The sequence below is a fragment of the Stegostoma tigrinum genome, unplaced genomic scaffold (assembly GCF_030684315.1).
Source record: "Stegostoma tigrinum isolate sSteTig4 unplaced genomic scaffold, sSteTig4.hap1 scaffold_102, whole genome shotgun sequence".
Lineage (NCBI taxonomy): Eukaryota > Metazoa > Chordata > Chondrichthyes > Orectolobiformes > Stegostomatidae > Stegostoma > Stegostoma tigrinum.
In genome coordinates this window covers 1,039,657-1,057,425 of record NW_026728054.1, presented here as the reverse complement: position 1 = coordinate 1,057,425, position 17,769 = coordinate 1,039,657, and the positions used below count along the sequence as shown (strand labels likewise).

Below are 17,769 nucleotides of genomic sequence, written 5' to 3'. Positions count from 1 at the left end.
CCTTTCCAACGCTTCCACATCCTTCCTATGATGCGGCGACCAGAACTGTACGTAATACTCCGAGTGCGGCTGCACCAGAGTTTTGTACAGCTGCAACATGCCCTCATGGCTCCGAAACTCAATCCCTCTACCAATGAAGCCTAACACACGGTATGCCTTCCTAACAACCCCATCAACCTGGGTGGCAAATTTAAGGTTGAGGCTAATTCTTCAGTATACTTCTGCAAAGGCCTTAAGGGAGATTTGAAGACTTCTGCGAGCGGAAATGACGTTGTGAACCACATACTGAAGCTCCATAAGCGAGGTCAGTGTCATTTTCTTCGGTGATTTTAACTGGTTGAGGTGAAAAGGTTTTCCATCCATCCTGTCCAGGCCACTGAGAAGCTTGTTCTTGATGAGATTAAGAATGGTGGTGACAAAGCTGGAGAAAAGAGTGGGCGTGAGCCTCAACTTGACCTCAAAGAGCTTCTGCACAACATTGTATTTCTGGTATTGAAGCCTGATTTAAGCTGTTGGCCTTTTATCATTTTAGCAAACTACTTCAACTTTGAGGGCAGATTGTATTTAAATGGTTAAATCCCTAAGTTTCCACAGATCAGAATAATTCTATCAAGTGGAACAATGTATTACTCACTGAAGTGCAGTACTCCACCATTGGGTAATGTAACTTGTGCCCCTTGGATGTGCGTCCCGAAAAGAAACAGCTTCGGCAGATGTCATAATTTAAGTGTTTTCGGCTGCGGCACCTATTAAGGAAGAACAAGAAGTAAGAGAAATGTTCATTTTTGTTTGGATATTTTTAACCATCCAAGGAATGCAAGTTAAGTAGTTAAATTATGTATTTTTTTTATTTTGAAGAAACGGCAAAATTGTGTGGGGAGAAGCAAATGCTAGGTCAGTCGAGGAAAACTGTCCCAACTCCCCCAGTCAATTTTCATAATGGGATATCCCATCCCTGGAATTATTTAAATTGCTTCTGCGCTGCAACGTTCCCATAGTATGGAAGGTTTTCATCTGCCACGGTGGCATAAACCTATTTAGAAGTAACCTTGCCAGAATCTTCCTGGAAAAGGTAAATCTGACGAGCAGCGATTGTAACATGTGAAGCTGTAAAGGCAACACTGAAGGAGGAGGACACACATTTTCAGCTCAGACAGCAGAAGGGAAGTACTCCAGGGAAAGAGAAGAAATAGCGAAGAAATAAACTGCAATAATGGCTGAGTCACAGTGGTATAGTGGCAATATCATTGAGCTAAATGCTCTGGAGAATGTAGGTTCATGTTCCAACACTGTAGCTGGTCAAATTTACATTTCATTAAAAAATACTCAGAACTAAAAGTTATTTCCAGCAACACTATCATGAAACTATCAACAAATGTTGGTAAAAACCCATCCGATTCACTCATGTCCTTTCGGGGAGTATTCGATCATCCTTACACCACTACATGTGGCTGCAGAGCCACAGCAATGTAGGTAGCTCTGAACCACCCTCCCAGCCATCCACTCAGTTCAACGGCAATTAGTGAAGGACAACAAATGATAACTTCACCAGTGATAGCCAAATCCCTTGCAAGAATGGAAAATGTTCTCATGAAATGGAAGGACTTGATCAATGTAGTGTGAAATTATCAACAGATGAATGGATAGAACTGCATACAGAATGTAGGTCATCAATACGATGAGATGGTGCAAAACAGAGGATATTGCCTTCAGGATTCCTGTCATGAAGCCAAACTCTGAGACTCAGCAAGCACTCAAATGTGTGAGCAGAAACTAAATAGCCATGAAAACCAACATAAAAGTACAAACAGCAGGCTCTTAAAATTTTTGGAGATATGCAAAGCAATATTAAATTATGCACTGAAGTGGTTAAGTTCAGTTAATCCTCTTGTAAATAGCACTGCTAACAGGAAACTCACTGTCAATTACAGATTAGTCCAGAATTTTCAAGGCAATAGATAAAGTGAAGCAGAATACCAGTTTCCGTGAGGAACAAACATAATTTGGAAGTTAAAGGGATGAAAGGAATTACTTTTCTGAACAACATTCGGAAGAAACACAGACAGACGGTTGATTGAGAAGATGAAACATGAGAAGATGGTAAGGAAAGAAATAGATTTGGAAGCAACAGTGTGGTAGAATTGTGGAAGTTCACTGGCCTCACGCAACATCAGGAACCAATACATTTGATCTTTATAGAACAGAATGTCAGAGAAGGGGGGCTCTCTTCCCAAATGGTCAAGCTGACAAAATGTAGGAAAAAGGCTGCCTTCCTCTTGGTGCTTCTTACTGGATGAACACGCGAGGAAAGTTGTGCTTTTTGGTTGCGGACCTATTGGTGGTTGGTTCATTCATATCAGGCAGATTCTCCAACAGCGGGTGAAGGTGTGGTCACAGTCTTCGCTCGGGGCAACTGAATCTATTCCTCTTCTTTGTTCTTTCATGCAAGTTTTGTGTTTGGATTCCTGATTGTGGTTACAAAATCTCCTATCTGTCCCTCGAACTGTCAAGTCTGCGATCACTCACGTCCTGTTTACCTCACCCTTTTCCGCCGTGTCCCAGAGCCAATTACACTTTACTTTAAAGTAATTTTAAGTCCAAATCACAGTAAAAGGAAGCCATTTGGTCCATCATGTTTGAACTAGATCTCCAAATACATATCACAAATTAGTGCCTTTTCCTTAACCTGCACATTATTTCTCTTTAATTAATCAACTAGTGCTTTCTTGCATCTTTTACTGAAACTGCCTCCTCTAGGTAATGCATTCTATAGACTGTGATAAAGCTATTTCTTACACTGCAGTTACTTCTTTAGTCAATCACTTCAAACCTCTGCATCTTATTCTCAATTCTGTCACAAGTAGCAAAGTCTTCCCCTCGTCTACTCTGACCAGACCTCAAATGATTTTGCAAGATTCAAAATAATCTCTTCTAAGTCTCAGCATCTTCGAGGAAAGCTGTCCCAATTCCTCTAATCAATTTTCATAATGAGATATCTCAACCCTGGAATCGTTATTGTAAATTGGTCCTGCTCTGTCTCTCTCCAACATTTTCACAAAGTTCCCTTCGCACGGAAGGTTTTCATTTGCCATGGTGGTATAAACCTATTCAGAAGTAACCTTGCCAGAATCTTCCCAGCAATGCAAAGGCTGGTGATCTCATGGTTCTTTGAGCAATCTGACATTTCTCCTTCAGTTTTGTACAAGATATGGCATCTTAAAGATTCTGTGAAATCCTGCCCTGTTCCTCATAGTCCATGAAAAGCTAACAGATCTTGGCCTTCAGAGTTAGGCCACCATTCCTCAAGCTTCAGATGGAATTCAATTGACTCCGGGTCGCTGTTGCTCTTGATTTAGTTACGGCAGTCATAGTTTCATCCACAGTTGGGCTCTCACTCCAGTTCTTCTCAGACAGAGAGTTGTTTGATCAGATCAATGGCAGTAACACGCACCTTCTCCAAGATGGCCAATCGTAGAAATGTAGGAGAATAGTTCACCAAAAAGGTTCAATTTACCCCTTAGAAATCCTGTCCAAATCTGCAATTTAATTTACTAGTTGTGGACAAGAAGTTTTATCAATCATTTAGCAACAACACAGCAATCACTTTCATAGGATGCACACACACTGATTACAGGACTAATAAAAAGGCCTTTCTGTAAATTCCCAATAATTGCAAATTACAGAACCAACCGGAAGTCGAGTCACAATCCGTTCTGAGCCACAGTGTCTGTGATCAATGCAACTGCGAACAAAATACCAAAAGCATGCAGCACTCACCTCTCACAAAAAATTAAGGTAAAAAAGTTGATACTTAATTTGTCCTAATTACTTCTCTGGTCCATGAATTTGTTCGGGTTTTGTGATGATCTCAGTTGTGTTGTTGACTGATGGAGTTTCTAATAGAACATCTAAAGTAAAAGCTTTCTTTAAAAACTAACTCCCTCTAACTTTCTGCTGGTTTGCACATCTCACCTGAAACCTACGAGTGGGTACTCTTTGCAGATGTTACACTTAGCCTGATGTTTTGCAGTTTCAGCAGCTGCCACACGGTGTCGAACAGGCAGCCACACCATGGACTGAGGCTCCAATCTCATCCACTCTACAAAGTGTTTAACATCAATCTCTGGTTTGTTCTGGCCCTAGAAGAAAATAAAAGATCAGCTGCATGATTAATTATGTCAAGTTTACATCCGCTATCCTCAGACATATCTAATACACTATCATTGGGGTTTCTGACATTGTTTTTATTAAATTAATGATTAAAAACATTGACTACTTGTCAACATGATAGCCTTGGATTAGTGGTGGTACATGTTGGCCTCTGGAACTAATTCAAACCGAAAATGAGCACAAAATTCATACTGGCAAGTAGACCCGCTTGACCTTCTGAAGTGGCGCAGAGCACACTTACATGTTGGAAGCAACTGCGGACACTTGGTTCAATGTTGCTGCCTCCAAATGAAGGTACCTCACCCAGCTGCCGAGGGATCTGGACTGCATTGTGAAGCAAAAGGCTCAGGCTTTGTTGGTCACATAATTCTGTGGGTTCAGCTCCTTGTTTGAAGAGGTCTGCAAAAGTTATCCATAAGAAAAAACTTGATATTCCGAAACTTAAGGGAGGTAGTTAAGAGTTCAATACATCCAATATATCTTCCTCAATTGCCTTGCTTTGTAAATTATCTTAAAACATTATTTTATGATCTTGATTGGCTATTTGCAAACAACTGTGGAAACAAAAACTTCTGTTTCTTGGCACCAATGGACAATGTATGTTGTATGATTCTCCAAGGAAGTCATTTCTTTCTTGATTGTAAATCTCAAACCTCTCTAATATCTCCTCGTTCTTTTCACAGAGATAATCTTTGTGTGGACCTGGAAAACATGGGCACTGTCCTCAATGAATATTTTGTGTCAATCTTTACAATGGAAAAGGACACTGCAAGTATTGATATCAGGGCAGAGGACCTAGGAACATCAGAAGTTTAGACATCGGAAGATGCAGCTGGTTCAGCAAATTTAAAAGTGGATACATCTACAGGCCGAACTGAAATGTATACCAGCGAGCAAGGGAAGTGAGGGAGGAGATATTTGGGCCCCTGTCAGCAATTTTCAAACCCTTGTCAATCACACGTGAAGTCATGAAGGACGATGAACATTGTCCTACGATGAACAAATGGAGAGAGGAACAGACCAGGAAATTAAAGGCCAGTCAGAATAATCTCAGCACTGGAGAAGCTATAAAGAGGCATTCTTAGGGGTAGAATGTACTTGCATGAACTAATCAGGGATAGTCAGTATGGATTTGTTAAGGTGAGGTCACGTTTCAGAAATTTGATCCTTTTTTGAGGAGATGTTGGAGTGTTGATGAGCTTATGCATTTGATGTGGACTTAGTAAAGCCCCCCTTGGCAGACTGATCAAGAAAGCAACAGTCAACGGGATCAAAGGCAAAGAGGCACGCTGGAGCCAAAACTGGCTGAGGCAGAGAGCACAGGGTGATTGATGGTCGAGGGATATCTATTTGACAGGATGTTTGCTTTCAGTGGGGTTGTGCAGGGCTTGCCACAAGGACCCTTGAAATTTGTCAACGAGATTCATCATTTTGGCTTAAACACAGTGTGTATGACCGTGTTGCTAGCGAATGACTAATTTAGTGAGGAGGATATCGACGGAATGGTCATGTAAATAACAGCCATGGGATCAAAGGCAAAGTGGTACACTGGACCCAAAATTGGTTGACAGACAGAAAGAATAAACTTCAGGAGGAGATCAGCACACTGGTCAGCTGGACACAGCAATTGGAACTCAACCAGGAAAAGTGTGAGCTAACGAACTCGGGAGGGCTAACAAGGCAAGGGATCACACTATGAAGGGTGTGATCCTGGACATTACTGAAAAAACCAAGATGCTGCCTGGGCTGGGGGTTCTCATGGAATCATAGAGTACAGAAGAGGTCCTACGGCCCACTAAGGCTGTACCTCTAAAAACACACTGCGACATATACTAGTCCCATTTTTACACACTAGACCATTCTCAAAAATATTATGCCATTACAAGTGCTCATCCAAGTACTTTTCAAAGGGTGTGAGGTTTCCTGTTTCAACTTCCCTCCCAGGCAATGCATTCCAGACCTTTGCCACACTCTGGATGAAAACGATTTTCCTCAAACCTCCGCTAAATTTCCCGTGTTTCTCTTTAACATTATGCCCTACCGTTATTGATGATTTAACTAAGGGGAACAATGCTTTCTACTCAACCTATCTTTACCTCTCATAATCTTATATGCCTCTATCAGGACCTCCACTCAACCCCGAAAACTTCTCTGCTTCACAGAAAATAATCTGAATTTTTCCAGCCTTTCTTCACAGCTAAAATGCTCCAACATATGCAACATCCTTTTCATTCCCTCCAGTGCAATCACATCCTTCCTGATGGGTGGTGACCAAAATGCCACACACAACTCCAGCTGTGGCCTAACCAAACTTTTAAACAGCACAAAGTGACCTCCCCACTCTTACCATCTGATAAAGGGAGATGTCCCATATGTCTTTGTAACAACCCTTACTAGCCTGACCTGACCCCTTCAGGAATTTATGAACTAGCACCCTAGGATCCCTTTTCTCCTCTCAGCTTCCCAGTGTCCTGCTATGCATTAGATTTAGACTTAGGTTTTATTATCACACATATTCAATACAGGGTACAGGAGTGCAATGCCACCTCAGACGGTGCCATCTCAGGTACAAAGTACCTCGGTACGAAATTTCAGTTGCAAATGTAGAAAATTTATCCATCCTTCTTTACTCAGTCGCAGGGGAGTGGAACGCAAAGCCGGAGAGGGTAGTGGAGTCGGCCTCATTAGGGGCATTTAATCGGCCATTAGACAAGTACATGGATGACAGTATAAGGTAGTGGTGGAGGTGAGACAGACCTTGGGATGAGGGTAATAGTTCGGGACAACATCGTGGGCCGAAGGGCCTGTACTGAGCTGTACCGTTCCATGCTCTATGTTATAAAAATAATTGAATACGTTAAAAAGTTCAGCACTACAGTCTTCTTAGTATAACAGTAGAAAAATAAAAACAAAAGTTTAAAAAGTCAAACATGACAGTCCTTTCTTAAGCCACGAGTTTTCAGACACTCTGACCGAGGCTTCCCCCATGACGGTTCGTATTCCCCTGCGCTGGGCTAAGGCCCGCCCATCCTTGCCGGTGGACTTCACTGCTGACTGCCGTTGCTGACCTCCATCGGGCACGACAGGCTTTGCCACATTAAGTACTCTCTTATCTTAATCCTTCTTCAGGCTATATCAATCTGCCACTGACCTGCCCATCTGACCGATGCCAAGATTGAAGCAGACAAGGGGAACTGGTAAAGATGTTTAAGATTTTGAAGGGCATAGAAAGGATAACTGGAAGCTGCTTTTTCCATTCGTAGACATGTCAATACACAGGGGGCATAGATTGAAGTTCACAGGTAGAAAGCTAAGAGGGGAGTTGAGGAGAACCTATTTTCCCAGTGTGGTGGGAGTCCTGAGCTCACTGACTGAAAGTGTGGCTGATTCAGAAAGTGTCTGAATATTTAAGTATTTAGATATTCACTTGTGTTGCCGTAGGCTCCAGGGCTATGAGCCAAAGTGAGTTCGATGCAGACAGATCTTTGTTGAGCAGTGCAGGAACTACGGACCGCATGGCCTCCTCCTGTGCAAAAAACATCCATGAGACTATAATTACACAGCTTTTCTTTGAGGCATTTCTCCACTTGACTGATTCTTTGTAAATGCAAGGCCGATAAAATAAATCCTTTTCTTAAAAGCTTCCATCTCACTGAGAAAGCTTCAGGCCAATTTGATAATCTGCTCTCAAAAATCTGCTCATGTTTTGATAGTTATGACAAATTCTACTATCAGGGCTGACACAATCCACAACATTCTAAATCAATCAATAATATTCCAGAAAGATGATCATTTGCCTATCCGACCAATTTTAACTGTTGCTTTAAAAAATAGAGAAATAAATCTGGATCTGTCAAAAACTAATCAGTTCTTCCTTGGACCATACCCGTACGTACCAGCTTTCAATGAAATATGCCCATTAGTTTGTGAGATACATTGCTGACCAACAGAACAACAAATGGGCAAAAACATTACCTCACATTCAGTGTTATCACTTCTGCAAGTGAGCAGTAGAGTCATACAGCACTTCCAAATCTTTTTCCCAGTGCGAATGATGAAAACATTATTGGTCACAAAAACAGCCGCTAAGGTTAGTGCCTTTGAGAAACAATAGCATCATACATATGTAGCGCATCATTTATCTTGCAGGAATGCACTGTGCACATTCTGCACAGACCAAGTTATGACTTAACACTCATGTGGCAGTGACTAAATACAGAAATATACTAATACAGCAAACCTTTTGTTAAACAGCACCTGCGGTACCAGGAATGAGCTGAATAATCAAAAATTCCAGTTGATCAATAGGTCCACACACGCAAAAAACACACACTCAATAATAGGAACATAATGCATGGGATATACACATTGTATCAGTGATAATGGGAACTGCAGATGCTGGAGAATCCAAGATCATAAAATCTGAGGCTGGATGAACACAGCAGGCCCAGCAGCATCTCAGGAGAACAAAAGCTGACGTTTCGGGCCTAGACCCTTCATCAGATGAAGGGTCTAGGCCCGAAACGTCAGCTTTTGTGCTCCTGAGATGCTGCTGGGCCTGCTGTGTTCATCCAGCCTCACATTTTATTATCTGGGATATACACATCACTGTTCTCCCTCATTTACAGCATAAATGACTTCAGTAATGAGGCAACTTTGCCTCAATTAAAACTTACTGGCAGAGTGCCTTTTCACTTGCATCCTCACCATACATCACAAGATGATGAGAATACAGTAAACATCTGGTGTATAATTTTTGTCAGTTTATTGAGTGTGCTAGTTTGTTGAACAAAGTTTACATACAGTTAAATCTACAGTTTACATGTGTATCAGCAATGATAGATTTAGTACTGACACTTGTATTTTTCCTCCAGATGACCCTTGTAGAGTCACGTCAAGCCAATTTTCAAAGAAAGCACTCTGATTCTTCCACTCATACTTCTGGAAAAGGAAGTTGCAGAACGTCACTGACTGACTTTACTTATTTGAATACAGCGTAAGGTACATAGAACATCGAACAGTACAGGCCCTTCAGCCCACAATGTTGTGCCGAACTTTTACCCTAAACCTCAGGTCTATCTAACTCCACCCCTATCTTATATGACCATCCATATGCCTGTCTAATAGTCACTTAAATGCCCCGAATGAGACCGACTCCGCAACCCACTCCAGCTGAAACAAAGATCTCTTTGAATTGTCATTTGTCACACATGTATTGAATCAAAAAACAAATTTCTCACTTCCATAGATTTCTGTAGCATCTTAATATGATTTGTGAAGATTAATACTTCACCCGATCATTTTATAAATACAACTTTAAACAAAATGCCACTATATGGAACTTGTATGTTGGTATTTGTGCAGATGCCAATTCAGGTTGTGTGATCTGTTTCGATGCAACGAGTGATAAACACTTCGAATAAAATGGTTGAGAGCAGTATATGTGAGATTTAATACCATGCTTTATCTACAGATAACTCATCTGCAGGTAGTTATTCATGAGACTCAACTGACATCATGTCTCAGGGGAGCTTGTGACCTCTGGGTTAGGTGTTGTTTGACCATTGCCTACTGGTCACTGGTTGAGAGGAAAGAGAACTACTAGCTGCTATCCATTTTCAACAAGTGATCATGATAATCTACCTGCGTTTCAACGTCCCATCAACATGCAAGAATTGTTGCTCGAAGAGGCTTCTGTGTAACAAACAGGAGCAGAATCAAGATCAACCTTGCTTTCCCTATCTGAACAAGCTGCCAACACCAGAAATATGGGACCGTCTTAATCATTCTTATACAATTAACTTTTACAATAGACAACAGGTGCAGAAGTAGGCCATTCGGCCCTTCGAGCCAGCACCACCATTCATTATAATCATGGTTGATCATCCACAATCAGTATCCTGTCCCTGCCTTATCCCCATAACCCTCGATTCCACTGTCTTTAAGAGCTCTATCCATCTCTTTCTTGAAACTATCCAGAGACTTGGCCTCCACTGCCTTCTGGGGCAGAGCATTCCATACATCCACTGCTCTCTGGGTGAAGAAGTTTTCCCTCAACTCTGTTCTAAATGCCCTACCCCTTATTTTTAAACTGTGTCCTCTGGTTCTGGACTCACACATCAGCGGAAACATGCTTCCTACCTCCAGAGTATCCAATCCTTTAACAATCTTATACGTCTCAATCAGACACCCTCTCATCCTTCGAAGCCAGGTCCCTGTACAGCTGCAGAAGGACCTCTTTGCTCCTATACTCAATTCCTCTTGTTATGAAGGCCAGCATGCCATTAGCTTTCTTCACTGCCTGCTGTACCTGCATGCTCGCTTTCATTGACTTATGTACAAGAACACCTAGATCTTGTTGTACTTCCCCCTTGACCTAACCTGACTCCATTTAGATAGTAATCTGCCTTCCTGTTCTTGTCACCAAAATGGATAACCACACATTTATCCACATGAAACAGCGTCCGCCATGCATCCGTCCACTCAGCTAGCCTGTCCAAGTCACCCTGTATTCTCATAACATCCTCCTCACATTTCACACTGCCACCCAGCTTTGTGTCATTGGCAAATTTGCTAATATTACTTTTAGTGCCTTCATCTATATCATTAATGTATATTGTAAACAGCTGCAGTCCCAGCACCGAACCTTGTGGTACCCCACTGGTCACCGCCTGCCATTCCGAAAGGGACCCGTTTATCACTACTCTCTGCTTCCTGTCAGATAGCCAATTTTCAATCCAAGTCAGTATTTTGCCCCAAATACCATGTGCCCTAATTTTGCTCACTAATCTCCTCTGTGGGGCTTTATCAAAGGCTTTCTGAAAGTCCTGGTCCACCCCATCCACTGGCTCTCCCTTGTCCATCTTCACAGTTATATCCTCAAAAAATTCCAGAAGATCAGTCAGGCACAATTTCCCCTTCGTAATTCCTGCTGACTCTGACCTATCCTGTTACGGCTATCCAAATGAGTTGTAATTTCATCTTTTATAATTCACTCCAGCATTGTTCCCACCACTGACGTCCGGCTAACCGATCTATAATTTCCTGTTTTCTCTCTCCCTCCTTTCTTGAAAAGTGGGACAACATCAGCCACCCTCCAATCCGCAGGAACTGATCCTGAATCTAGAGAACATTGGAAAATGATTACCAATGCGTTCACGATTTCCAGAGCCACGTCCTTAAGTACCCTGGGATGCAGACCATCAGGTCCCAGGGACTTATCAGCCTCCAGACCCAACAGTCTATCCAACACCATTTCTTGCCTCACATAAATACCCTTCAATTCATCCATTACCCTCGGTCCTTCAGCCATTATTATATCTGGGGGATTGCTTGTGTCTTCCCAAGTGAAGACAGTTCCAAAGTACCTACTCAACTCTTCTGCCATTTCCTTGATCCCCATAATAAATTCACTTGTTTCTGTCTTCAAGGGCCCAATTCTAGTCTTAACCATTTTTTTTTTCAACACACCTTTTACTATCCTCCTTGATAATTGGAACTGCAGATGCTGGAGAATCCAAGATAACAAAATGTGGAGCTGGATGAACACGGCAGGCCAAGCAGCATCTCAGGAGCACAAAAGCTGACGTTTCGGGCCTAGACCCTTCACCCAGGCCTGAAACGTCAGCTTTTGTGCTCCTGAGATGCTGCTTGGCCTGCTGTGTTCATCCAGCTCCACACTTTGTTATCCTTACTATCCTCCTTCATATTTTTGGTCAGTTTTCCTTCGTACCTCATTTTTTTCTCCGCGTATTGCCTTTTTAGTGATCTTCTGTTGCTCTTTAAAAGCTTCCCAGTCCTCCGGCATCCCGCTCATCTTTGCTATGTTATACTTCTCTTTTATCTTTAGAGAGTCCTTAACTTCCCTCGTCAGCCACGGCCGCCCCTGCCTCCCCTTAGGATCTTTCTTTGGAATGAACTGATCCCGCACCTTTTGCATTATATCCAGAAATACCTGCCATTGTTGTTCCACTGCCATCCCTGCTACGGTATTGAACCATTGAACTTTGGCCAGCTCCTCCCTCATCGCTCCATAGTTCCCTTTCTTCAACTACAATGCTGACACTTCCAATTCTCCCTTCTCCCTCTCAAATTGCTGATTAAAACTTATCATATTATTGTCACTACCTCTAATGGCTTCTTTACTTCAAGGTCCCTGATCAAATCCGGTTCGTTGCACAACACCAGATCCAGAATTGCCTCCTCCCTGGTAGGCTCCATACTGACTCTGCATCTCCTGATTCTACGTCTCCACTCGCAAAGGGCTGAAGATTTTATATTTCTTTACATTCATAATTTCATATCTATTTTACTATTTCTTCTTTCTTTATTATTTCATATTTCTTTACTTCTGACTATTTTAAATACAACAGGTTTTCTTATGCTACATCAGTGACGACATTTCAAAGGTAGTTTAGCTGCCTATAAAGTACTTTTTATGCCTGAGACCATAAAATGAGCTACATAAATGCACTTCTTTCTTTTATTAACTTCTGTAGTTGTGTTTCTTTGCCAATGGAGGATTGGCTACAATTACACAGGGTAATGTAGGTGAAATACATTTCCTATGACAAAATTCCAAACCAAAGTTACGAAATTAGAATAATAAACTATTGGCTGTTTGCAACTGAACACTGTAGATGAGCAAAGGTCACTTAATCAGTAAAGTACTAATTAAGTATGTTCCCGACATGGAGAATACAAATGAAAACTACGGTAATGCTCATAGGAAATTGGACAACGTTCTATTTTATGATCATAGCAATGCCATATCATCAACACATGTTTTAATAGATAATAAGTCACTCCGGGATATTTATTCATTTGTTTTATATCCTCAAGATCATCTTCGCAAATCCTGTGAACAGGGACCACTGAACAGCTTACTTAGCCTTTCTTTTACACCTATAATATCCATGTTTTATCCCTCTCCCCTCGATGTTTGTCTGCAGGAAGATGAGTTAACAGGGGGCTTACAGTTTTAATTTGTACAGATATGTGTCCAATGTTTGTAAATATCTGACTGTAGCTAGAATCTATGCAGTTGTAATAAATAGGCATTCTTGTTAAGAACAGAAATCTGGACCGTGGTCTTCATCAGTTTGGATCTAAAAGACAAGTAAATTAGGGAAACTTAGATACTTTTCAAAATCTTCCACATTGGGATGACTCTGGAAACTGCAGGCTCGAATTGCAGCATGGTACCCTTCTGAATGTAACACCTGAAATCACGAAAGTAATAACTTGCTTGAAAATGAACATGGACTCTATGGGTTAAGGTGACACAAGCCCACGAGCTACAACATGGGGAAAAATACAGTGGATGCTATTTTTAATGAACAGTGTGTCAACATCAACTGTTCTGTCTGAGAGTGAAATCTGAGAAATGAAAAGTGAAAACTGCCGGGTTAGAAAGTTCCAGCTACGTGCTTACCTGATGGAAATGCATTGATTGTGATATTAATATATATATATGATTGTTAATTGAGAGTACTGATGAATTTTGCTTTTTGTTCCTGTGATGATCTAAATAATCCATTTGTCAACACAATAAAGTAGATATTGTTATTGTAAAACACCCCTGAAAATCCAAAGAAAATTTCAAGAGGGGCCAAATAAGTCGTGTTGGGGAACAAAGAAATGGCAGAGGAACTGAACAAGTATTTTGCATCAGTCTTCAGGTTGGAAGGCACCAGTAGTAGAACTTTAAGGGAGTCTGAAGCAGAAGTGAGTGTGGTGGCCATCTCAAAGGAGAAGCTGAAGGGTCTGTGTGGAATTTGTACATTCTCCCCATGTCTGCACGGGTCTCCGCCAGGTGCTCTGATTTCCATCCACAGTCCAAAGATGTGCAGGCAAGGTGGATCAGCCATGGCAAATGTGAGCTTGCGGGGAAACAGTACAGGGCTGGGTCTCGGTGGGATGTTCTTTGCGGAGATGGTGCAGACCCAATGGCCTCTTTCCGCTCTGTAGGAATTCTATAATTCCGAGAAGATGGTAAATTACATGGACCAGATGGACTGCCCCCCAGAGTTCTGAAGGAGATAAGTGAAAAAACCATGCAGTTATTGGTGATCTTTCAGGAATTACTGGAGTCAGGGTGGGTCCCAAAGGAGTACAAAATGGCAAATATAACGCCCCTGTTTAAAATGGAGGGAGGCAAAAGACAAGAAATTATAGACCTGTTAGCCTGGCGCTGGTCATTAGGTCAGATTTTAGAGTCCATTATTAAGGATGAGGCCGGAGAGTACTTGGAAGTACATGGTAATACTTGGAAATACATGCTAAATTGGGCTGAGAAAACACAACTTTGTCAAGGGAAGGTCTCTGTTAGATTCTTTGAGAATGTAACCAGTGAGTTAAAACAAAAGAGAACCATTGAACTTTATCTGTTTGGATTTCCAGAAAGCCTTTGAGAAGGTCCCACACAGGAGGCTTCAAAATTTAAAAAAATGAGCTTATGGTGTTCGGGAGTAGGTACTGCCACGGACAGAGAATTGGCTAACTGGCGGAATGCACAGAGTGGCAATAAAAGGGTCTTTTTCAGGATGGCAGCCAGCAACTATAGGAGTTCCGCAGTCATCAGAGTTCAGACTACAGCCATTCACATTATACATTAACAATCTGGACAAAGGAACTGATGGTATTGTTGTCCATAGTGGGTTGTTGCTAAGTTTGCAGATGACATTTCGATAGGTGGAAAGGCAGGCAGTGTTGAGGGGGTTGGGAGGTCACAGAGAGTCTTTCGAGAAGTGGCATTACAGGCATAGACTATTTTCTAAATGGGGAAAGGCTTCAGAAATCTGAAGCACAAAGATGCCCCAGTTCAGGATTCTTTTAACATGCAGGTTCAGTTGGCAGTTGGGAAGGCAAATGCAATGTCAGCATTCATTTCAAGACGGCAAAAATACAAGAGCAGAGAGGTATTGCTGAGGCTGTGTAAGGCTCTGGTCATATTGCATTTGGAATATTAAGAGCAGTTTTTGGCCATCTATCTAAGGAAGGATGTGCGGGCCTTTGTCAGGGTCTCGCGGAGGTTCTCAAACATAATCCTGGGGATGAAGGGACTGTCATGTGAGGAGTGGCTGAGAACTCTGGGTCTGTACTCGACGGAGTTTAGAAGGACGAAGGGGGTCACACTGAAGGTCAGTCAGGCCTGGATAGAGTGCACACGGAGATGTTGTTTCCACGAGTCGGAGAGACTAGGACCTGAGGGCACAGCCTCAGAGTCAAAGGGACCACCCTTCAGGATGGAGATGAGGAGGAATTTATTCAGTCAGAAAGTTGCGAATCTGTGGAACTCATTGATGTAGAAAGCTGTGGAGGCCAAGTCAGAGTTGATTTCAGGCATAGATAGATATGTTCTTGCTTAGTATGGACAAAGGAGAATGGGATTGAGAATGATAGATCCCACTCAATGGGCTGAATGATCTAATTCTGTTCTTAAATCTTCAGGTCTAAAACACTGGAATGAATCAGTTCAGTGTCATTTTTATTGCACTGCAAGGACAGTATCTCTCCAAAAGACCGAAGAAATTTTCTCACTCTGTTGTTGCAAACCTATTCAATAACTGGCAACAATGCTCCTGTTGTGCCTCTCTCAACCGACGCTAGTTAGTTCTCCACTCAAAGTAACTGGACCATCCCGGTATTACTGGCACTCGTGCCATGTTTGAAGGCTATTGTGGACCAGTAAATTGCTCAGAATCCAGAACTGCCTCGTACCGTTCATAGCATTTGTCCCAGACAGGGCAGGAAAGGGGAAATTAGCACCTTACTTTACAGTTAGGGACCTGGAGGTCCTGGTGGATGGATTGGTGCAGTGCAGAACTGTCCTCTTTCCCAAGGACAAGCACAGGAGGCCACGACACAAGACTCGGCCAGACTGATCCAAGGCTGTCCAGTGCCAATGCAGGCTCAACCACCAAAAGAACCATCCAGCAGTGCTGCAAGATCAGTGACCCCTGCTCCAACAGAAGAAGAGCCTCATTGTTCTGTGCTACCTCACATTCACCCTCTCTCTAATTCTGCACCACCCTTCAGCACAGCTCATGTAATACCATTCTCACCAAAGCATTCAATGTCTGTCTTCACTTGCTCTCGCCTACTTGAGGGCCCAAGGCTATTAATCCTCTATGTTCTCTGTGCCTCTTGCTCTCACCCAGGAGACCTCACCTCCCTTCCCAAACATACATGAGCACTAACAAATGCACCAGCTCATTTCATCTCACTCAATCCCTCCCTTTGTTTCATCCAGGAAAAACAGCCCACAGTAGGGCAGAAAGAGCCAACACAGGTAGTGAGGTGTCTAACGTTCGACTTCTCACAACCTATGAGGACAGTGTCCTGACGATGGTCATCCTGAGCAGCCAACTGATTGCATCCAAGCCCCTCGAGTGATATCAGACAATGCCCTGGAGTTACCTCGATCTGCTGCCTGAAACTGCCTCCCTTGACTGGAGACCATTCCCCTCGGAACCTGAAGCATGACCATGAGGTTGGAGACAATGCAACGCGTTCTGTGCTTCTGCAGCTGGCACATGCTGCAGGTGTGAGATCAACATATCACGGTGCTGAACAGCAACACACCCACTCCTTTGATTGATGACTGCTGACAAACATGACAAGCTGTCTGGCTTTGTCTCGATGCCAAAAGGTTAATCAATATACTAGCATTATGAGTCTGTGAGGTGTGGCGGAGGGGGCAACCCATAAAAAGACAAGGCAAATGAAGACAAGGCAGAGGAGCTGTTAGCATTCATGCAGGGACAAAATGAGAGTGGAGAGCTCAAGCAAGGTGTCCTGATGTGTAACGTGGCCCAATACACGAATGGGTGCCTGTTCCTGCATATAAAAGTGCCCTGGCAGTAGCACTGCAATGAGGGGGGCTGCTGCAATCCAAAATGCAGCAATGAAGTACAGAAGAGTACTGAAAGCAGATGTGAGATGTGCTGAGGCTGGAACATGCCACATGTCAAAACTGTGGAGATGGGGTGCTACTGAAGGGTGTGGCTGCAGATGCTGGTGACTACTACCCAAGTTGGAGGTCCAGAGGAGCATTGAGCAATGTGCAAGCACCACACACCCACTCAGAATTTCATTTTGGTAATTCTGAGAGTCTAGTTTCTGTCTGGCAGGTAGAAAAAGTATTAATGAGGGTGGTACTGAGAAATAATCCATGCCTTTCAGTACTCCCTAGTGTGAATTTCCGCTCAATGTCTGCAATTTTACTGGAAAATGCAACATTTTGGTTTTGACATCCAGAAGGACCTTGAGCTGCAATCAATATGAAGGGTACGCACCTAATGAACAATGTCAAAATTGACAGTCACAATAATGATATAATATTGGAACACATCTCATGCAGACGAAGCTCAATTTAATATAAATGAAATATTGGAGGTGATTAGGGGTGTATAGAAGGACACTGAAAGTTTAACCCCGGACTTTCATCTCCAAGTCCTAGAATTATATCCAGCCCGGACTGAAAGAAAATAAAATTCTCTCCGCTTGCAAGGATTCCCCAATATACTGTCACAGTCCTCATACATTTCCAAGTGAAGTGCATAACATTATTCCTAAATGGAGTTTAGTAAACAATCT

At 42.5% G+C, this 17,769-nt stretch overlaps 1 protein-coding gene across 2 annotated transcripts in view; it reads right to left on the bottom strand.

The window, feature by feature from the left end:
* Positions 1-17,769, bottom strand: part of LOC132207572 (utrophin-like) — a 152,660-nt gene that overhangs the window by 25,773 nt on the left and 109,118 nt on the right. For both annotated transcript variants that reach the window (XM_059643525.1, XM_059643526.1), the window contains 3 exons: positions 4,412-4,569; positions 3,973-4,139; positions 635-746 (listed from right to left, as the gene is read on the bottom strand). In XM_059643525.1, coding sequence (XP_059499508.1) covers positions 635-746; positions 3,973-4,139; positions 4,412-4,569 — 437 coding nt within the window. The remainder of the gene's footprint in view (positions 1-634; positions 747-3,972; positions 4,140-4,411; positions 4,570-17,769) is intronic.